Source organism: Mastigoproctus giganteus, chromosome 3, assembly GCF_048544385.1.
Source record: "Mastigoproctus giganteus isolate SK-2022 chromosome 3, ASM4854438v1, whole genome shotgun sequence".
Taxonomy (NCBI): domain Eukaryota; kingdom Metazoa; phylum Arthropoda; class Arachnida; order Uropygi; family Thelyphonidae; genus Mastigoproctus; species Mastigoproctus giganteus.
In genome coordinates, this window is record NC_143577.1 from 193985942 (window position 1) to 194010114 (window position 24173).

The following is a 24173-nucleotide window of genomic DNA, read 5'->3' on the forward strand; positions in this document are numbered from 1 at the left end:
CTCTAATGCCAGTCCAAGTCCAGTACCAGGAGTCCAAGTAGTGTGCATGGGGGTTGTAGGGCACCACCAAGGTCATCCTATGTTAAGGAGTTGGATACGTATTGTTTTGTTTATTGCATATCTAAAAACATCACCTCATGAAACATGTTTGCTGCCAAAACTAAATTCGCAAATTTTATTTTATTTACATCAAGGCATCTTGAATAGATAACAGAACAAATTTATTTGCAAAAAGAATTAAAACCACCCAATCTCAGTATTAGTACTGGCAACACGATGCAACAATATAGTATGGTATGTTATGGGTAATCTCAGAACATGTTATTCTTTATGGTATGTTATGGGTAATCTCAGAACATGTTATTCTTTATGGTATGTTATGGGTAATCTCAGAATGACATATGGCATGTTATTCTGAGATTACCCAAATGCATCACCCTGTATTTTGCTGTTCAACCTTCAAACCTCAACAAATTTATTTGGAAAATTACCATTTTCCAGCCCATCTGCTTACTTCATTTAGGAATTCTTGAAGTGTTATACTCTGATTACTGTTAATAACCACTGTGCCCACCTTTATATCATCAGTAAACTTAGATATTAATTTTGAGATATCTACATGAATACCACTAATAAATATTAAAAATGGTAAAGGGCCCATACACTGATTCCTGTGGAACACATTAGCCACTGAAGAGAAGTGGCCATTTAAAATCAATCTTTGTCTTCTAAACATTCTTAATCAATTAAACATCCTTTTACCTATAGTATTAATGTGTCCCTAATGCCATGCTGCTATAATTTACACCACAATCATAAATAATGTGGTACAGTATCAAATGCTCTACTGAAACCAAAGATAATGTCAAAAGTACTTTTTACATCTAGTTCTTTGGTGACAACTCATAGTAGCAAATTAGATTTGTGAATCTCCCTTTAAAAAACCCATGCTATGATTGACTTATAGCTCCACCCCTATGAAGATGATTGGGGGAAGAAGCTGGCACAGAGGTTAAATTTACAGGTTCGTATTTACCCACTTCATCTTTAACCTACTTGCGAATAGGGGATGCATATAAAGCAAATCAATAAACATTTTGCTACTGAGTAAACTGTCACCCACAATTTCCAATTAATGTCTATAAAGTTAAAATCCCCCATGGTAAGACAATCTAATTTTCTGGCCCGCTGTATTTGTCTGTATAGCTGTTCATTATATTCATCATAGTCATATGGCTTATAACAGACTCCTACTCTTAATTTTTGTTTTCCCAGGGGGTATATGTGCTTCTCAACCAAATGCATCACACCTTTTTACCCTTCTGTACAGATTATAATCACCATATTCAACTTTTGCATCCCTAATATCAGAGTATTGTCATGTTTCTGTTATACTTATTATGTCAACATTTGATAACTAACCAATACTTCATACTCATCCAAATTATTTACAGTAGTAGTAGTAGTAGTGGCATGTGATGCAAGAAAGCAAATGTATGAGCTTATGCAGCATCAGCCAAAAAAAAAAAAAAATCACACCATTCCCTCCAAATGCCTGTCCAGTTCCTCCTCAAATTTATTCAATCTATCAACTTCCACAACGATAGATTGTGGAAGTTGATAGGTTGTGGATTGTGGTGGTTAATTGCTGGAAGTTTGTTCCAGCAATGTTGTTGTTATTTGGTTTTTAGGAGCATTAGCAACTAAGGCCATATTGCTCCGGTGCGGTGGTCATTCCCTGACCTTTCCGCATCTTCCGTATTTGGTGGTGACGGGCTCGAACCCCGGTCTAATCAAGAAGCGTGTGCTACGCACTGCTGCTCCTTCCCACCTGGCTACGGAGGCGCCTGTGTTCCAGCAATTAACCACCCACTGGCTAAAGGCAAATTTCCGCACATCTATTCTACATCTGTCCTTTCTTAATTTGAATTTATGCCCTCTTAGGTTCGTAATCTGAACAAGTGGAAGGATCCCATCAGAATTCAGCATGCTCAACCCATTCAAGGCTCTATACACCTCAATCAGATCACTGCGCAGGTGCCTAGTCTCCAGCCACTGCAATTTGCAGAACTTAAGCGTCTCTTGGTAAGAGGATCCCTTCATTCCCCTCACCAATCTTGTATACGCTCAAGCAAACCTACATCCTTCCTAAAATGAGGTCTCCAGACCTGTACGCAGTACTCAAGGCTTGGCCTGACTATTGCCTTATACAGAGGGACAATCACCTCCTTTTCCCTGCTAGCAAAATTCCTATATATCATTGACAAAACCCCATAAACTGCCCTGGCAGCCTGTCTGCATTGTCAGAAAACTTTATATCTGACTGCACAATTACTGCCAGGTCTTTTTCATTTTCTACCACCTTAAGTGTAGTACCACACAGTTGGTACGTTTCTCTGGGGGTTACTTCTACCCATATGCAGTACTTTGCATTTGTCAAGGTTAAACTTCAGTTGCCACTTCTTAGCCCATCTGCCCAAATTATCTAGATCCTGTTGCAGTAGCACACTGCCATTACTGTCATTAACAACCCGCCCACTTTTGTATCATCTGCAAACTTCGACACGAAGCCTGATATACCTAAATCAATATCACTGATAAATATACAAAACAGAGGACCCAACACAGAACCCTGTGGTACTCCACTAATAACATTAGTCCACGAAGAGCAGCACCCATTAATTAGCACCATCTGTCTTCTCCCACTCAACATTCCTTTTATCCATTGCAGCAACTTATCCTTAATACCATTCTGCTCCAATTTGTACAATAGACTTGCATGCGCAACAATGTTCCTGAAATCCAAATATATGATATCAAAATTATTTTTTGCATCCAGTTCCTTTGTAACCATATCATAATATCCTATCAAATTTGTCAGACAAGACTTTCCCTTAACAAACCCATGCTGTGTCTGAATTATTGCTGCAGTCTTGTCTAGATAATCCTGCAATGCATCTTTAACCAATGAATCTATTATTTTAGCTGGAACAGAAGTTAAACTAACTGGTCTGTAATTAGCATTAGCATTAGTAGAGGCATTTGATGCAAGAAAGCAAGCTAATGAAGCATCAGCCAAAAAAAAAAAAAAAACCCACTTCCACTTCACCCCTCTGTTCGTTCCAAATACCTGTCCAGCTGAGCCTTAAACTTATTTAGGCTATCAACCTCCACCACAAGGGATGGAAGTCTGTTCCACCAACCAACCACCTGCTGGCTAAAGGCAAATTTCCTCGCGTCTATCCTACATCTGTCTTTCCTCAATTTGAATTTATGCCCTCTCAGGTGATTTTTCTGAGCTAGAGGAAGAATCCCATCAGCATTGAGCATGCTTAAACCATTCAAGGCTTTATACACCTCTATCAGATCACCTCGCTGGTGCCTAGTCTCCAGACACTGTAATTTGCAAAACTTAAGCCTTTCTTCGTAAGAGCACCCCTTTGTTCCATTCACTAATCTTGTTGCCCTTCTCTGTACTCGTTCCAGCAGCTCTACATCCTTCTTGAAATGAGGCCTCCAGACCTGTATACAGTACTCTAGGTGTGGCCTGACCATTGCCTTATACAATGGAATAATCACCTCCTTATCCCTGCTGGAAAAATTCCTGTATATCATTGACAATACTCCATGAGCTACTCTTGCAGCCCGTCTGCACTGCTCAGAGAACTTCATATCTGCCTGCACAACCACCCCCAAGTCCCTTTCATTCTCTACCACTGTCAGTGTAGTACCACAGAGTTGATACGTTTCTCTGGGGTTGCTGTTTCCCATGTGTAGTACTTTACATTTGTCAATGTTAAACTTCATTTGCCACCTCTCAGCCCATCTGCTCAACCTTTCCAGATCCTGTTGCAGCAGCATAGTGTCAGTAGTGTCCTTGACAACCTTTGTATCGTCTGCAAACTTGGACATTAAGCTTGATATACCATCATCAATATAATTTATAAATACAGAAAACAATAATGGACCAACACTGAGCCCTGAGGGACTCCACTAATAACATTAGTCCACGATGAGCAGTGTCCATTGATTACCACTCTCTGTCTTCTCCCCCTCAACCACCCCTTTATCCATAGCAGCAATTTGCCTCCAATGTCACACTGCTCCAATTTGTGTAGCAGTCTTCCATGTGCAACAGTATCAAAAGCCTTTCTAAGATCCAAGTATATAATATCAAAGTTATTCGCTGCATCCAGTTCTTTTGTGACTGCATCATAATATCCAATCAAATCGGTCAGGCAAGATTTCCCCTTAACAAAACCATGCTGTGTCCGAGCTATAACTGAAGTCTTGTCTAAATGATCCTGCAGTGCTTCTTTAACCAGTGCCTCCATTAATTTTCCTGGAACAGAAGTTAACCTCACAGGTCTATAATTACTTGTGTCAGCCTTTGATCCTCCTTTGTGAATTGGGGTTACATTTGCACATTTCCAGTCTAGTCTATGGGTACCTCCCCTGAGTCCAAGGAAGCTCTCATAATTATGGCTAAGGGTTTGCTTACTTCCTTTGCTGCCTCCTTTAATATAACCGGATAGATCCCATCCACCCCGGGTGCCTTTCTTGTGTTTATCTTCAACAGTTTCTCCTCCACTTTATTCCGAGTTATTTCAAGATTCTGTAGCTTACTGCTAGAGTTGAATACACCTCTGGCATTCCCCTTGCTGAATAACTCCTCATGTGTGAATGTCGATGCAAAATATTCATTTAGATTGTTAGCTACCTGAGCAGGATCATCAACAGTTGACCCATCAATATCAAGTGGACCAATCTGATTCATCCCCTTCCTTCTAGAGTTAACATAAGTAAAGAACTCTTTGCTGTTTTTCTTTGCATCGCTTGCCAAGGATTTCTCGTAATCTGCCTTTGCCTGCCTAACCTCCTTTGTAACTTGGTTGCATATCAACTTGTATCTATCATAGGCTTCTGTGTCATGTGTTAATTTGTAAGTATCCCATGCATTTTTCTTCTCTGCCATATGCCTCATTAGTTCATCTGACATCCATTTTGGCCTAAACCTTGAACAATATTTCTTAGTTGGTATGTAAAGCCTAGTAGCTTCCAAGATAAGTTCTTTGAATGCTTCCCATTTTGAATTTGCTGTTGGTAACATCATCAGTTGGTCCCACTGTATAGAATTTAAATACTGTCTCAGTCCATCGTAGTCGCCTTTATGGAAGCAATAACCCTTCCCTTTACCCCTAATGGTAGTTACCTCTGAGTAAATCTCACTTCAGCACACTGTGATCACTGCCACCTAGTGGTTCGTTTATCTGCAGATTCTTAATGCATGAAGAATCACTGCTGATAATCAAATCAAGAGTATTACTCCCTCTAGTTGCCTCCCGAACATGCTGATGTAGAAAACAATCATCCAATAAATCCACAAAAGCCCTGCTAGCGTGTGAGTAACCAGCCCCCAAATTCCAGTCAATATCTGGGAAATTAAAATCTCCCATTATAAGACTCTCTGATTTACTGGCCCACTCTATTTCCCTGTACAGTTCCTTATTATACTCATCAGAGTCATTAGGCCTATAGCACACTCCTACTCTCAAATTTGATCTCCCAATGCTTATGTCACACCAAACTGACTCAACACTGCACTGTCCGGCGATGTCGACTGGCTTCACTTCCTTGGTTTTTATGTGTTTCTTAACTAATAGCATAACCCCTCCCCCCCTTCCTATCCTGTTTATCCTTTCTGTAGACGTTGTACTCCCCAAATTGCAGTTCTGCATCCCTTATATCTGTGTGACACCACGTCTCTGATATCCCAACAATATCTGCCTTTGATGTTTTGAGCAATACCTCAAATTCATCAAATTTATTTACTAAACTCCTAGCATTGGTGTACACGCAAGTATACCTGCACCTGTTTCTATTCTTAGCTACCCTAACACAACCCATGTGTTTACTTGTACCGCAATGGCTCCCAGCAGTCTCTGAAATACCATGCATCTTGTTTTCCAGGCTTCTGCTCATTCTAATAGAAGCAGTGCAAGAATCTCTTTCACCTCTGCCAGTGGCTACTGTCAACCTATTGGGGCTTTGTCTCCCCCCAAGCTAGCAGTTTTCCGACCCACCTAACACTGCCTCGATAGCATCAGCAAATATTCTTGCACCCTTTCTTTTAAGTGTATCCCATCCCTGTAGAAGCAATCTCTCCTTTTAACAAGTACAGTCCAGGCTGAAAAAAATTCTACCCCTTGAGCCTTGCACAATCTTTCCAGGGCCGAATTGATCGACAAGGCTCTCATCATATACTCCCTCCTATCGTGTCTGGGCAGAATTGCAGACACTTTCAAATTCAGCCCTAATTCTCGGCTTTTGTTCAACAGTGACCTGTACTTGTTATGTAATTCTGCCGGTCTCCTACTCTTAATATTATTAGTGCCAACGTGTACAACTATATCACCTTTTGTGCCCTTAAAAGATGATATTCGCTCTACAACGTCATCAACCTTTGCCCCTGGCAGACATACCCTGGTCCTGTTCCACCTATCGTTTTTATAAAGCATGTTCCCCATTTCCCTGACAATAGAGTCACCAACAACTACTAGTTCCTTCGGGACCAGCGCATTCTGCCTTGGGGGTTGTCTCTGTGTCACGCGATGCCCAAGTGCAAGCTCTGGCGTTGATGTGGGCAGCTGAGAGCTTGATGGGCCCCTAAATTTAGTTTCTTCGAGGGCATCCACCCTGTCCTTCAAGCTCTCATATAGGCCCACAAGAACGCCGAGTTGTTGCTTGATATCGATACACTCCTTGCATCGCGCACACACAAAGACATCCCCCTTGGCAGTATCATGTCCCGTACCCGATTGCTCTGCAAACATCAAGCAAACAGTGCATTTCATAAGGCTGTGAGTCAGAGGACAACTGCTCCCCTCAGTTCTGCTCTGAGCCACAGCACTTCCATTAACTTGAGCCTTTTGCTTTGCCGCTCTGGTCTGAGTCATGATTCTATTAATTTATTAATTAATTATAATTAATTATGTTATGTTATTAATTATGTTAAATATAATTAATTATATTACGTTTGTAATCTAAGTCGTTATATGTATTTATTTAAACGTACAATTTAACTGCTAACGAAGTTCAACTAACGCTATCTAGTACGGTATATAACTATCGTATCACAAAGGCGGGAAAATTACGAACGGTACCGGAGTTGAAATACGTGGAAACCTTTACCGATACTTTTATGCAATTACAAGGCCGAGTAAAGAATAAATACACCAAATTAATCAGAAAATCACAAAATAATGTTATACTACTAAATTTAAATCAAAAGTTTTAGAAAAACAATAATTTCAAATCAATAAATAAGAAAAATCCACTTAGCGGCTTTGAACACGACCGTCTCTAGTAGCCTCGTCAGCAGGATATGTAGTAATTACTCGCGTCAGCAGTAATTACTCGTGTCACCCTTCGATCCCCCCCCCCTGTGAATTAAGGATACATTTGCACATCTCCAGTCCGTGGGAAGCTCCCCTGAGTCCAAGGATGCTCTCATAATTATGGCTAAGGGTTTGCTTAGTTGCTTTGCCGCCTCCTTTAATATAACTAGATAGATCCCATCCACCCCCAGATGCCTTTCTTATGTTTAACTTCAACAATTTCTCCTCCACTTTGCTCTCAGTTATTACAAAATCATTAAGTATCCTGCTACAATTTGATAACCTTCTGCCATTTTCAAACCTTAATAATTTCTCATGTGTGAATGTAGAGGCAAACTACTCATTCAGTTTGTTTGCTATCTGAGCAGGATCATCAACAGTCGAACCATCGATGTCAAGTGGACCAAACAGATTCATCCCTTCCTTTTAGAGTTTATATAAGTAAAGAAATCCTTGCTGTTTTTCTTAGCATCCTTTGCCAAAGATTTCTCGTAATCTGCCTTTGCCTGCCTAACCTCCTTTGTGACCTGATTACAGACTCGCTTATATCTGCCATAGGCTTCTGAGGCGCTTGATACTTTATATGCATCCCATGCATTTTTCTTGTCTGTCACAAGTCTCATTAGTTCATTTGATAACCATTTAGGCCTAAACCTTGAACAATATTTCTTAATAGGTATGAAACCTTTAGTAGCATCCACAATTAATTCCTTGAATGCTTCGCACTTAGAATTTACTGTTGGTAATATCGTCAGTTGATCCCACTGTACAGAATTTAAAAACTGTCTGAGACCACTGTTACTACAGCATTAGTATACTGGTAGGTTAATATGTACCAATTTGTGTTTTTAGTAACTCTTACACAGCCCATGTCTTGCTAGTCTCATGTGGACCCTTGTCAGGCCATGTAATTCTCCCCACATTTTTTTTTTTTTTTTTTGGCTGCTGAATGTCAAAATAGAAGCAATACAAGCACACCAATTCCACTTCTGCTTATGGTTGTCATTAAAATTAGTCTATATCCCCCCAAACTAACAGTTTTATGATCCACCTAAAACTGTCTTGACAGCATCAGCAAACATTCTCGCACCTCTTCTACTTGAGCATGTTGCATCCCCATAAAAACAGTCCCATCTATTAACAAGCACTAACAATGCTGAGCAAAATTCTATCCCAGAGCATTGCATAATCAGTTCAGGGGTGAAATGACTGACAAGGCTATCATAATAAACTCCCTTCTATCATGTCTTGGCAAAATTTTAGATACTTTCAAATTTAGCCCTAACTCTTGGTTTTTCTCAACATCACCTCGTAACTGTTAAGTAAAAGCTCAGAATACATAAGCTTAACAAAATTAGTACTAACATATCAAACAATACCACCTTTTTTGTCCTGAAAAGATGGTGCTTGTTCTACAATAATGTGAACTTTTGCCTCTGGAAGACATATCCTATTCCATCTATCCTTATTTGCATTAAATGTTTCCCCTTACAACAGAGAAACCAAGAATAACTTCTTGTGGAATTGTGCATTCTGCATGGTGAGTCTGCCATGCAGGATGCATTGATGCAAAAGAGTATACTCTAATATTAACGCAGGCAGATGAGTGCTTCATGTGTCCACTAATCTAATTCCTTTAGGGGCAATGATTCATTTCTTCAAGCACGTAAATTTATCCAACAAAATGCTAAACTTCATTGGATGAATCTGAATGATTTTTCATTACTTCTACAAGTATTAAAGTTAGATACAAGGTAAGAGGATCTGATATATTTATTTCACAGCTGTGCTAAATGCTAAGAAGAAAAACTTTAAAAGTACTTAAAGAGCAGGGAGAAAAAAAAAAACAAAAGCGGTTGACCACTTTTGCAGGAATTTGGAATATTTTGAGCATATATAATTTCTGGTATTCTTGTTCAGAAACTTCATAATAGGAATCTCCTCCTTTTGATCTTCTCTGGCTTAAACTGGCTATTAGTGATATCAGATTCTTTGCTTCCAGGTATATATATCATTTTATGTTTGGTTTTCTATTTCTAAATCATTTTGCTCATTTCCATGTTTCACAATCTTTGGAATAGGCAGTGATTGCCTTAGCAGTTTGGACACTCAAGATTATGCAGACCATTCAGAAGCACATACTGCTGTCTTCTCAGATTTCCAGTCCTTGACATATATTTGATGTTTGAAGCATCTGATAGGGTTTGATATGCAAGGTTGTATATGACAGTTTAGATATCCTGCTTTTAAAATAGATGGTAGGCTTTATGAGTTAAAGATTGGTATATTTCTTGTTGGTACAAATGAGCCATACTTTTAATGAGAACTTCTTGGCTAAAATGATATTTTCATCTGTCTTCATTCTGTTAGGACTCCATTCAAGGAGGTTGCATGTGAGGTAACTTTTCCTCCAAATAGTGTCATTTTAATTAACAGTTTAGCATGGTTGTGTTGTTTTATTTCAACAAGTTTACATGATTTAATTCAAAAGCCTAATTTTGGTGGGTCAGCAGCATTTTCTAAGCATTTCTGGATCAAAATGGCAATCTGATTGGACACTACGACACAGTAACAAAGGAACTGGATAGAAAAATAATTCTGATATTATATAGGGCGTCTCAAAAATACACGGCATAACTTCAGGAATGAGTTCCTCATATGGAGACAATAAAAATATTTTATATCAACCTAGTTCCGGAAATTCTTGGTTTCCGAGTTTTGAAGGTCTGTCTATGACACTTAACTGTTCACATCACCTTATAGTAATTGTTCAAAATGTCCACCTTCTGCCTGAATACAGGCCTCACATAGACGTCTCACGGACTCACGAAGACGATGCCAAATTCCTGGCATGTTTCGTATTGTCTAACAACTTGCCACAATTCAATTGTGGAGAGTTTCCACATCAGCTACCAGAGTCGATTACACCAATGACTTTAAATGGCCCCACAATAAGAAATCTAGTGGTTTAAATCAGGTGAGCGGGGAGGCCAGGCAGTTGGTCCACCTCTACCTATCCACTGACCAGGAACCTTCGATTCAGGTAATTGTGGGCTAGGTTGCTGAAATGTGCTGGAGCACCATCGTGCAGGAAGTTTTTTTTTTTTTTTTTTGTTAGTTGTTGGCGCATCAGCTTCTGTGGCCATATTGCACCCCCCAAAGTTTTTGCATTTTACTCTGATCCAAGCCCGATGCGGGATTCGAACCAACGACCTTTACTTCCCCCTAATATCGATCGACTTCGCAGGGGCCTTTGATTCTCTCTGGTGGCCTGCTGTTCTGGCCAGGCTCCGTAAGGCTCATATCACAGGAGACTTATATCAATGCCTCAAATCCTATCTTGAAAACAGGCGAATCACTGTTACCACTAGTTACTGTTTCTAGGCCGGTCCACAGGGGCTGCCCTCAGAGTTCTGTCCTGGGGCCGCTCTTGTGGAACCTGGTCCTAGACGAGTTCCTTAATTTGGATATTCCAAATGTTAAAACCCAGGCATATGCAGATGACCTGGTTCTGATGCTGCAGGCTGACAACCGGGCACGACTGGAGATCATAGCAAACTGGGCCACTAGCAACTTGCAAAATTGGGCCAATACAAATCTCCTTACTATCTCCTCAGAAAAAACAAGTTCAATACTTCTCAAAGGATTCCTTGACCCTAGAAGACCACTGCAGATTAAGATAAACGGGAAAACCATAAAGTTGCTAACAGAAATAAAATACCTCGGAGTGATACTTGACAGAAACCTTAGCTTCACACCACATCTCTGCTACCTGAGAACAAAAATAAGAAGATATGCGAGCCTACTGCCAGAGTCACTAGGAAAGATTGGAGCTGAAGAAGGGGGCCCTTGGCGTCCTCTATAAGGCATTCTTTATCCCAGCACTAGCCTATGCAGCTGGGGCCTGGTACACAAAGACTAGCACAGCTGTCAACAAGAAAAAACTAGAGATGACACACCAATTGATATTACTCATAATGACAAGAGCTTGCTGCACTGTGAGCACCCACGCGCTCCAGGTCCTGGCAGGATGCCTTCCCCTGGACCTGGAGATTGCGTGCTGGGGGTTGCTGTACCAACATTCCAAAGGAAAAATATAGTCTCTCATACCACAGACCCAACAAACTCCAAAGCCGTGGAGAACAGATGGATTTTGCAACACGTGAAATCGCTATGGCAAAATCGCTGGAACCTCACTAACAAAGGCTCCATTACTAAGAAGTTTATACCGGATGTAGGACAAGTTTATCCACTCTCCCCAGCTTGGTTTTTGCCCAGACTCAAAACTACCTACCTATTGACCGGACATGGCTCATTTAGAAAGAGGCTATATGACTTTGGAATCTCAGCTACTCTGCGGTGCTCCTGTGGACAGGAGGAGTCCTGGGAGCACCTGGCATACGAGTGTGACCAATAGGAGGATCTCAGATGTCAACTATACAATAAGATTCACTCGCTTCTTCGAAACCAGGAAGACATCGTTCCACAAGAGGAAGAGACCTACAAAGCATTCACACTTTTTGCACAAAATCTGTTCACAAGACAACGGACCCTACCCTCCCCTTGAGTGGAAGTATTCCAAAAGTTCACAAATCACGAGACAACAGCCATCCCTCAATGGCCCAGAGTAATGGAAACACAACTAAGACTCTGATTCAACTTGTTCAAAGATACCATAGAAGACCAGAAGAACCACATCTTGCCCTGTTGGGCACCTGGACTAAAGCACATCCAAGGTTGTCATATGACTCAACATACACTGTTTCTCTCTTGAACGGTGCTTTCTTTGCCTTCCCGTGGGGAGAGGGGGCTTTGCCCCCACTCCTTCCCTTCCCCAAATCTCTTCCCTCTGGTAGAGCACGGGCCTGCTCCACTGCAATCGTGGGGCCATCCTCTCTATCGGCCCCTTACTTCCTTTTCTTCCCTCCAGTCTTCACACCCCCTTTACTGTTGACTTTCACAGCATTTTCAGCCCTACGCGTCCAAATTTAACTACATCAAAATTTCCTGCCCAACCCATTTAGGCATATAGAAAATATTATTTCAGCGTATACCCCTCGCAAGCATCTAAATTATTCTAACAAATGCTAATAACTAACCGCAAACAGCATTTTTTTTTTTTTTTTTTTTTTTAGGTTCTAGCCACTGAAATCCCAGGAAAGTAGGTGGCAGGACCCGCCAGAGTACTATATAGGTAACACCCAGCCGGCTTCCCCGTGGCGAGGTATGGTAACATCGGGTCCCATTAGGGGCCCAACGGCTAACAGGCCGGTTGAACAAGGACCCAACATGCTAAATACCACATGATCCATATACTTTTAAATCCCTGGCTTGTCCGATACAGTGTATATATACGGAAATGGGAGAAATCCCAGGAGCTGTTAGACCCAAATATACCTATACCTTTGGGTTGCCAAGCAGGTACTTTATCCACCTGGCTAGCCCGGTCGGCCGTGCATGAAGTGTGCTTGTTGACGAATGATCAGTGGTGTGTCGTCCAAGAAATCAGGCATGTTGTTTCCCAGAAAGTTTCCGTACGCCTACCCTATGAGTTTGCTTGGAAGTACATGGGGCCCAAATAACTTATCACCAAAAACACCTGCCCAGGTGCTGAGGCTGAACCGCTGTTGGTGATGTGATGTGATGGAAGAATTGCATGTGGGTTTTCCTCAGCCCCATACATGCTGATTGTGCAAGTTTTGGATTCTGTCTCGTGTGAACTGTGCTTCATCTGTGAATATCACTAAGGCAAGAAAGTGAGGAGCTGTACCGCACTGCTGCAAGAACCACTGACAGAACATTACTCACACAGGGTAATCTGCTGGTGACAAGGCCTGTACTTGTTGCAGATGGAAAGGATACAGTTGGTCTCGCAACTCTCTCCAAATAGTTGAATGTTGAACAGCCAGTTACATTGCTATTCTGCATGTGCTGATTGCAGGAGTGGCATGCACAACTTCCCATATGTAGTACTTTACATTTGTCAAGGTGGCAAATAAAGTTTAACATTGACAAATGTAAAGTACTACATATGGGAAGCAGCAATCCCAGAGTGACATATCAACTCTGCGGTACTACACTGACAGTGGTAGAGAACGAAAAGGACCTGGGAGTAATTGTGCAGGCAGATATGAAGTTTTCTGAGCAGTGAACACGGTCTGCAAGAGTAGCTTAGTGTCTTGTCAATGATATACAGGAATTTTTTCTAGAGGGATAAGGAGGTGATTATCCCCTTATATATAAGGCAATGGTCAGGCCACACCTTGAGTACTGTATACAGGTCTGGAGGCCTCATTTTAAGAAGGATGTAGAGCTATTGGAACGAGTACAGAGAAGGGCAACAAGGGTAGTGAATGGGTCAAAGGGTTGCTCTTACGAAGAAAGGCTTAAATTTTGCAAATTAGTGTCTGGAGACTAGGCACCTGCGAGGTGATCTGATTGAGGTGTATAAAGCCTTGAATGGTTTGAGCATGCTCAATGCTGATGGAATTTTTCCTCTTGCTTAGAATAATCATTTGAGAGGGCATAAATTCAAATTGAGAAAAGACAGATGTAGGATAGATGTGTTGAAGTTTGCCTTTAGCCAGCGGGTGGTTGGTTTGTGGACCAGACGTCCATCCTTTGTTGTGGACATTGATAGCCTAAATAAATTTAAGGCTCAGCCGGACAGGTACTTGGAACAAACGGAGGGGTAAAATGGGAGTGTTTTTTTTTTTTTTTTTGGGCTGATGCTGCATAAGCTTGTTTTCTTGCATCATATGCCTCTACTAATGCTAATGCTAATCCAAAATCTCCTTCCCTACTTCGGGGGTCATAGATCTCGGTTGTCCTCTGTTGGAAGCACGAGGTACAAAAGGTCCCATGTTCACAAAGGCGGCGATGGATACCTTCAAACGTTTTCCTGTCTGGACATCTTCATTCTGGAAACTTTTCGTGGTACAAATGACGAGCCTCCAGAGCATTGCCGTCTGCCAAACTGTACATAAAGTGCATATCCGCTTGCTCCTGATTTGAGTACATGGTCGGAATGAAAACCACCAGATTCTGTCAGTACCTTGTGATGAAGGAAATCACCTGCACGAGATAAGACATTCCGGTTAATAACTTGGGAACCAAGCATTACCGGAACTATGTTGATATAAAATATTTTTATTGTCTACATATGAGGAACTCATTCCTGAAGTTATGCCATGTATTTTTGAGACACCCTGTATACTTAGACTTCAGAAAAGCTTTTGATACTGTTTGGCAAAACTTTCAAGCTGTACTACAAAAAGAAGCTGAAGCTTTACTATAAAAATACTAGAAAATTTGCCCTAGAAAACAATCACTATTGCTTGGCACTCAGGAATTCACATGTCACATAAACCTAGGATGACTGCTGCCTACAAGCAAGACACTATAGGCAGATAATAGGCTAGGCAGCTCCTTTTATAAAATTCAACATGATTGAGACCAATAATAATACTTCTCCATAAAAAAAAATTACATTTCAAGTAAGCTTTACATATTTTTCTTGGTTTCTCAGATTTTAAGGTGTAACTTGACCTTTGAATATTAGTGTATTTATATCTACAGTGGCAGACAAAAAAACCTGCATCACTTGTGAATTTTGCAAATAATGTGCTTTGCATTGCATTGTGAGTTGCATAAATGTTCAAAATGCATTTGTTAGATGGGATATATATCTCTGTGAATGAAATCCAATAAAAAGACTCCCCCTAATATCCTAACTGCCATAAATATCGTGTATTTGTTTCAATACCAGAGGCCATCTCAAAATCCAGTTTTAGATCAGGAGCACTAGCATTGTGATTATGAAGGCATAGCTGTTTCAAATATCGATCTTGGGAAGGTGTAGTCACTCTCTTATGGCCTGATCCAGGTCTTCTCTTTACATCACTGGTTTCATGCTTTAATTTCAGCACCCAGGATACTGTTGACTGGTGTCAGTTTTATCAGCGATAGCACATGTATCCTGGGACAGAGCAACAGCTACACTTTTTTTTTTTTCTTGGTGTCAACTGAACATATGAAGCCATGCTTACACCTCTGCAAAACAGGATACTAATCAGCGTGTATACCGTTCCAACACCGTATTTATAGAAACAGTTGATGCAACATCTTGCAATTACTGTCTGATGCAATAGAAGCGTTATCTTTGCTTTGTGATGAACAAAATGACCGTAATAAAACAATATCTTTACATTTCACTAAAAATGTTACTTTTTTTAAGGTGATGTAGTTTTTTTGTCCGCCACTGTATAACTGTATGATGAACAAGATGTATTTTTTAATCATTTATAATTTTTAATTTTCAGTGAAAATTAAGATTCTTATGCATTACCAAACTCTTGAACTATTTTCCACTGCTTTAAAACTGCAATTTCCTTGTATCCAATAGTTCCAATACCAAAACAATGTTCACTGCCTTCTATGTACTTCGTAACATCACAATTTTTAATTGAAGATTAATACCTTCATTACTACTAAATTCTGTAAGAATCTAGCAATTTCTCATTTATCACAGGAGCATAATACTTTCAATGTCAATTGATTAGAGAGAATAAAGCATCTATAACTGTTAAAGACATAATATAAAGTTATATTGGGGAATATTTAAATGCATAACATTTCCAAAAGTATTTAAGAATATAGTTGTTACATGAGAAAGAGAGAATCATAATAGTTTTTTCTACAAAAATGTCAGTTGACAATTACTTTATATTAGTGTGCAATAAGACATAAGATTATCATATTTTAACAAACTTGTCTATCCATAACAGAAACTTAATTTTATAACTTACTGAAAATACAAGGTTGGCTGCCCATTTAAATATTTAACGAAAATACCCAATAAGGAGACAGCAACATAGAGTGAAGCTCCTACTTGATCCTGTAATGTCAAAAGCAAATGATATTTATTAGAAGTGAAATTATCTTGTATCTTTTTATTTTACAGGATTATTCAGAACTCTTCCGACAAACTTCGGGAATATGTCGGGATTAATAATAAAGAAACAAATTATTCTAAGATAAGTTGGAAAAGACCTTTTGCTAAGTTATTTCTCAAAATTTTGTAGTCTATTAATACTAATTACTTGTTTGTTCTCACAAATTCACACAGCAGAAGAACACATTGCAATAACCAAGTTAAAAAAACTAGTTCTGACTGTCAGGTTCAACACAACTAGGGTCAAAGAGTTTGTAGTGTATTACTGCATTCAAAGTGTATTTTTATCATTTATGTATGTATGACTACATAACGCAGAATATGTGGTCATACATTTTGTGAATGGTTTCTGAAATTCTTATTTACCACAAAATTAATTTTAAAAAAGTATATCAAAAAAGCCATTCCTGGCTAGAATAAGTAATGTATAATCTGGGAATGTTATATAATGATGGGAGTGTGTGTGTGTGTGTGTGTGTGTGTGTGTGTGTGTGTGTGTGGAGGATAATCACGGTTTTGTACTATAATGTCTTTATATAGCATAATATGCATCACTGCATTTAGGATTATATTAGATGGCGTAGTACTGACAATTAATTAAATTTATTGATCTTATTAATTTAAAATATCATGCCCCAGACCAGAGCAGCAAAGCAACGGGCACAAAGTGGCAGGAGTGCTGTGACTCGGGGGAGAACTGAGGGGGGAAATTCTCCAACGCATCACAGCCTAAAAAAATGTGCAACTTGTGAAATGTTTGCCGAACTCTCTGGAACAGAACATGATCTAGCCAAGGAGGATGCTTTGTGTGTGCCAGGTGCAGAGAGTGTCTAGAAATTAGGCATCAACTCAGCGTTCTACTGGGCATCTATGAGAGCTTGAGGTGTAGATGCCCTCGAAGAAATTAATATGAGGGGCCCGTCAAGCTCTCAGCTGCCCAACTCAATGCCAGAGTTCACTCCTGGGCATCATGCAACACAGTGGCAATCTCCAAGGCAGAATGCAGTGGTCCCAAAGGAACTAGTTATTGTTGGTGACTCTAATGTCAGGGAGAAGAGGAATATATTGTGTAAAAAGGATAGATGGAACAGGACCAGGGTATGTCTGCCAGGGGAAAAAGTTGTTGACGTTATAAAGCATATATCATCTTTTAAGGGCACAAAAAGTAATATTGTTGTATACGTTGGCACCAATGACATTAAGAGTAGGAGATCTGCAGATTTACTTAACAAGTACAGGTCAATGTTGCAAAAAAGTCGAGAGTCAGGGTTAAATTTGAAAGTGTCTGCAATTCTGCCCAGACACGATAGGAGGGAATACATGATGAGAGCCTAGTCAATTAATTCGGCACTGGAGGGAATGTGCAAGGCTCAAGGAGTAGAATTTTTTTCAGCGTGGTCTGTGCTTGTTAACAGGAGAGACTGCTTCTATAGGGATGGGATACACTTAAATAGAAAAGGTGCAAGAATATTTGCTGATGCTATCGAGGCAGTGTTAAGTGGGTCGGAAAACTGCTAGCTTGGGGGGATTCACAGATTAAAAGGTTAAAAGTAGCTGCAGGCAGATGAAGGTGATTCTTGCACTACTTCTATTTGAATAAGTAGCGACCTGGAGTGAGGGATGCTGGGGGTTTCAGGAACTGATGGCAGTCATCGTGAAACAGGTGGGTATATGGGAGGTGTTAGGGTAACTAAGAATAAGAACAGGTGCATGTATACCAATGCTAGAAGTATAGTAAATAAATTTAATGAATTTGAATTGTTGGTCAAGACATCAAAGGTGGATATTGTTGAGATATCAGAGACATGGTGTCATACAGATATTAGGAATGCAGAATTGAAAATTGGGGAGTACAATGTGTAGAGAAAGGATAGACAGGATAGGAAGGGAGGGAGGGGGTGTTATGCTGTTAATTAAGAAAAACATAAAACCAAAAGAAGTGCATCCAGTTGATATAGATAATCAGTGCACTGTTGAGTCAGTTTGGTGTGACATAAGCACTGCGAAAGCAAAAATAAGAGTGGAGTGTGTTATAGGCCTAATGACTCGAATGAGTACAATGAACAATTGTACAGAGAAATAGAGTGAGCTAGTAAATCAGAATGTCTTATAATGGGGGATTTTAACTTCCCAGATATTGACTGGAACTTGTGGGTTGGTCACTCACACACTAGTAAGATTTTTGTGGATTTATTGGATGATTGTTTTTTTGCAGCAGCATGTTCGAGAGGCAACCAGAGAGGGTAATACTCTTGATCTGGTTACCAGCAGCAGTGATCATTCGTGTATTAAGAATTTGCAGATAAAGGAACCACTAGGTGGCAGTATTCACAGTGTACTGATATGGGATTTACTTAAAGATATAATTACCATCAGGAGTAAAGGAAAGGGTTTTTGCTTCTGTAAAGGTGAGTACAGTAGTCTCAGACAGTTTTTAAATTCTGTACGGTGGGATCAACTGACGATGTTACCAACAGCAAATTCTAAGTGGGAAGCATTCAAGGAATTAATTGTGGATGCTACTAAAAGTTTTATACCTATTAAGAAATATTGTTCAAGGTTTAGGCGTAAATGGTTATCAAATGAACTAATGAGACTCGTGACAGAGAAGAAAAATGCGTGGGATGCATATAAATTATCAAGCGACTCAGAAGCCTGTGGCAGATATAAGCTAGTCTGTAATCAGGTCACAAAGGAGGTTAGGCAGGCGAAGGCAGATTACGAGAAATCTTTGGCAAAAGATGCTAAGAAAAACAGCAAGGATTTCTTTACTTATATAAACTCTAAAAGGAAGGGATGAATCTGATTGGTCCACTTGATATTGATGGTTTGACTGTTGATGATCCTGCTCAGATAGCAAACAAACTGAATGAATATTTTGCATCTACATTCACACATGAGGAGTTAAGGTTTGAAAATGGCAGAAGGTTATCAAATTGTAGCAGGGTGCTCAATGATTTTGTAATAACTGAGAGCAAAGTGGAGGAGAAATTGTTGAAGTTAAACATAAGAAACGCACCTGGAGTGAATGGAATCTATCCAGTTATATTAAAAGAGGCAGCAAGGGAAGTAAGCAAACTGTTAGCTATAATTATGAGAGCATCCTTGGACTCAGGGGATGTCCCTACAGACTGGAGATGTGCAAATGTATCGTTAATTCACAAAGGGGGATCGAAGGGTGACACGAGTAATTACAGACCAGTTAGTTTAACTTCTGTTCCGGATAAAATAATGGAGTCACTGGTTAAAGATGCATTGCAGGATCATCTAGACAAGACTGCAGCAATAATTCAGACACACCATGGGTTTGTTAAGGGAAAGTCTTGTCTGACAAATTTGAAAGGATATTATGATGTGGTTACAAAGGAACTGGATGCAAAAAATAATTTTGATATCATATATTTGGATTTCAGGAAATCCTTTGACACTGTTGCACATGGAAGACTATTGTACAAATTGGAGCAGAATGGTATTAAGGGTAAGTTGCTACAATGGATAAAAGGATGGTTGAGTGGAAGAAGACAGTGGTTGGTAATTAATGGGTGCTGCTCTTCGTGGACTAATGTTATTAGCGGAGTCCCACAGGGTTCAGTGTTGGGTCCTCTGTTGTTTTGTATATTTATCAATGATATTGATGAAGGTATATCAGGCTTAGTGTCAAAGTTTGCAGATGATACAAAGGTTGGCAGGGTTGTTAATGACAGTAATGGCAGTGTGCTACTGCAACAGGATCTAGATAATTTGGACAGATGGGCTAAGAAGTGGTAACTGAAGTTTAACCTTGACAAATGCAAAGTACTGCATATGGGTAGAAGTAACCCCAGAGAAATGTATCAACTGTGTGGTACTACACTTAAGGTGGTAGAAAATGAAAAAGACCTGGGAGTAATTGTGCAGTCAGATATAAAGTTTCTCTGAGCAATGAAGACAGTCTACCAGGGCAGGTCATGGGGTTTTGTTAGCATTGGCATTAGTAGAGGCATTTGATGCAAGAAAGCAAGCTTATGCAGCATCAGCCAAAAAAAAAATAATAATAAAATAAAATAAATAAATAAAAAAAAAAAAATAACCACTTCTACTTCACCCCTCTGTTCGTTCAAAATACCTGTCCAGCTGAGCCTTAAACTTATTTAGGCTATCAACTTCCACGACAAGGGATGGAAGTCTGTTCCACCAACCAACCACCCGCTGGCTATCCTACATCTGTCTTTCCACAATTTGAATTTATGCCCTCTCAGGTGATTATTCTGAGCAAGAGGGAGAATCCCATCAGCATTGAGCATGCTCAAACCATTCAAGGCTTTATACACCTCTATCAGATCACCTTGCTGGTGCCTAGTCTCCAGACACTGCAATTTGCAAAACTTAAGCCTTTCTTCGTAAGAGCACCCCTTTGTTCCATTCACTACTCTTGTTGCCCTTCTCTGTACTCGTTCCAGCAACTCTACATCCTTCTTGAAATGAGGCCTCCAAGCTTGTATACAGTACTCTGGGTGTGGTCTGACTATTGCCTTATACAAGGGAATAATTACCTCATCCCTGCTAGAAAAATTCCTATATATCATTGACAATACACCATGAGCTACTCTTGCAGCACGTCTGCACTGCTCAGAGAACTTCATATCTGCCTGCACAACCACCACCAGGTCCTTTTTCATTCTCTACCACTGTCAGTGTAGTACCACAGAGTTGATACATTGCTCTGGGGTTGCTGTTTCCCATATGTAGTACTTTACATTTGTCAATGTTAAACTTCATTTGCCACCTCTCAGCCCATCTGCTCAACCTTTCCAGATCCTGTTGCAGCAGCATAGTGTCAGTAGTGTCCTTGACAACCCTGCCAACCTTTGTATCGTCTGCAAACTTGGACATTAAACTTGATATACCATCATCAATATCATTTATAAATACAGAAAACAATAATGGACCCAACACTGAACCCTCAGGGACTCCACTAATAACATTAGTCCACGATGAGCAGTGTCCATTGATTACCACTCTCTGTCTTCTCCCCCTCAACCACCCCTTTATCCACAGGAGCAATTTGCCTTCAATGCCACACTGCTAAAATTTGTGCAGCAGGCTTCCATGTGCAACAGTATCAAAAGCCTTTCTAAGATCCAAGTATATAATATCAAAGTTATTCCCTGCATCCAGTTCTTTTGTGACTGCATTATGGTATCCAATCAGATTGGTCAGGAAAGACTTCCACTTAACAAAACCATGCTGTGTCTGAGCTATAACTGAAGTCTTGTCTAGATGATCCTGCAGTTGATTCTTTAACCAGTGCCTCCATTAATTTTCCGGGAACAGAAGTTAAACTAACAGGTCTATAATTACTTGTGTCGCCCTTTGATCCTCCTTTGTGAATTGGGGTCACATTTGCACATGTCCAGTCCATGGGTACTTCCCCTAAGTCCAAGGAAGCTCTCATAATTATGGCTAAGGGTTTGCTGCTTACTTCCTTTGCTGCCTCCTTTAATATAACTGGATAGATCCCATCCACCCCAGGTGCCTTTCTTGTATTTATCTTTAACAATTTCTCCTCCACTTTACTCTCAGTTATTACAAGATTCTCTAGCTTACTGCCAGAGTTGAATGCACCTCTGGCATTCCCCTCGCTGAATAACTCCTCATGTGTGAATGTCGATGCAAAATATTCATTTAGTTTGTTAGCTATCTGAGCAGGATCTTCAACAGTTTACCCATCGATATTAAGTGGACCAATCTGATTCATCCCCTTCCTTCTAGAGTTTACATAAGTAAAGAACTCTTTGCTGTTTTTCTTTGCATCACTTGCCAAAGATTTCTCGTAATCTGCCTTCGCCTGCATAACCTCCTTTGTAACTTGGTTACAGATCACCTTGTATCTATCATAAGCTTCTGTGTCACGTGTTAATTTGTATGTATTCCATGCATTTTTCTTCTCTGCCATATGTCTCATTAGTTCATCTGACATCCACTTAGGCCTAAACCTTGAACAATATTTCTTAGTTGGTATATAAAGCGTACTAGCTTCCAAGATAAGTTCTTTGAATGCTTCCCATTTTGAATTTTCTGTTGGTAACATCATCAGTTGGTCCCACTGTATAGAATTTAAATACTGTTTCAGTCCATCGTAGTTGCCTTTACGAAAGCAATAACTCTTCCCTTTACCCCTAATGATAGTTACCTCTTTGAGTAAATCCCACTTCAGCACACTGTGATCACTGCCTAGTGGTTCATTTACCTGCAGATTCTTAATGCATGAAGAGTCACTACTGATAATCAAATCAAGAGTATTACTCCCTCTAGTTGCCTCCCGAACATGCTGATGTAGAAAACAATCATCCAATAAATCCACAAAAGCCTTGCTAGCGTGTGAGTGACCAGCCCCCAAATTCCAGTCAATATCTGGGAAATTAAAATCCTCCATTATAAGACTCTCTGATTTACTGGCCCATTCTATTTCCCTGTACAATTTCTTATTATACTGATCAGAGTCATTAGGCCTATAGCACACTCCTACTCTCAATTTTGATCTCCCAATGCTTATGTCACACCAAACTTACTCGACACTGCACTGTCCAGCAATGTCGACTGGCTTCACTTCCTTGGATTTTATGTATTTCTTAACTAATAGCATAACCCCTCCTCCCTTCCTATCCTGTCTATCCCTTCTGTAGACATTGTACTCCCCAAATTCCAGCTCTGCATTCCTTATATCTGTGTGATACCACGTCTCTGAAATCCCCACAATATCTGCCTTTGATGTTTTGAGCAATACCTCAAATTCATCAAATTTATTTACTAAACTCCTAGCATTGGTGTACACCCAAGTATACATGCACCTGTTCCTTTTCTTAGCTACCCTAACACAACCCATGTGTTTACTTGTACTCCAATGATTCCCAGCAGTCTCTGAAATATCCTGCATCTTATTTTCCAGGCTGCGGCTCATTCCAATAGAAGCAGTGCAAGAATCACTTTCACCTCTGCCAATGGCTACTGTTAATCTATTAGTCCTTGTATCCCCCCCAATCTAGCAGTTTTCCGACCCACCTAACACTGCCTCGATAGCATCAGCAAACATTCTTGCACCCTTTCTATTTAAGTGTATCCCATCCCTGTAGAAGCAGTCTCTCCTGTTAACAAGTACAGACCAGGCTGAAAAAAATTCTACCTTTTGAGCCTTAGCACAATCTTTCCAGGGCCGAATTGGTCGACAGGGCTCTCATCATATACTCCCTGCTATCTCTCGTGTCTGGGCAGAATTGCAGACACTTTCAAATTCAACCCTAATTCACGGCTTTTTTTCAACAGTGACCTGTACTTGTTAAGTAATTTCGCCGGTCTCCTACTCTTAATATCATTTGTTTAAGGAAGGTATACAGTTCAACTAGGTTATCATTATTTCCAATGATGTGGGTAAGCAATAGAGATTCTTGCAATCGTGACTGAGAGTGGAAAGTATTTTTTTCTAAGAAGGGAAAAGTGCGCACATTCTAAAAGTATATGTTTGACTGTAAGTGTTGATGTGCAATATATATATCAAGGTGGGTCGTCCCCGATGAGAAGAAACATATGGGTTAGGTGCATATATCCTATCCCGAGTCTCGACAGTACAACTTCTTCCTGTCTGAAGCTGGAATTCCATAATGCTGGTTCCTCTTTGATTTGGAGCAGTTTATTATTCCTTTGTGACTTCCATATTTCTGACCACCGAAATGTATAGACAAGTTTCAAATAATCCACGTATGGTACTTGGTAAATTTCTGGTGCTGTACTATTTGGTTGGTTGGCTGCCTGATCTGCTCTTTCATTACTTGCGATACCAGTATGTC

The 24173-nt window shown here is 40.1% G+C and overlaps 1 protein-coding gene across 1 annotated transcript in view; it reads right to left on the reverse strand.

The window, feature by feature from the left end:
* Nucleotides 1-24173, reverse strand: part of Pez (protein tyrosine phosphatase non-receptor pez) — a 297962-nt gene that overhangs the window by 196122 nt on the left and 77667 nt on the right. The window contains exon 7 of the mRNA XM_090370791.1: nucleotides 16205-16293. Coding sequence (XP_090226917.1) covers nucleotides 16205-16293 — 89 coding nt within the window. The remainder of the gene's footprint in view (nucleotides 1-16204; nucleotides 16294-24173) is intronic.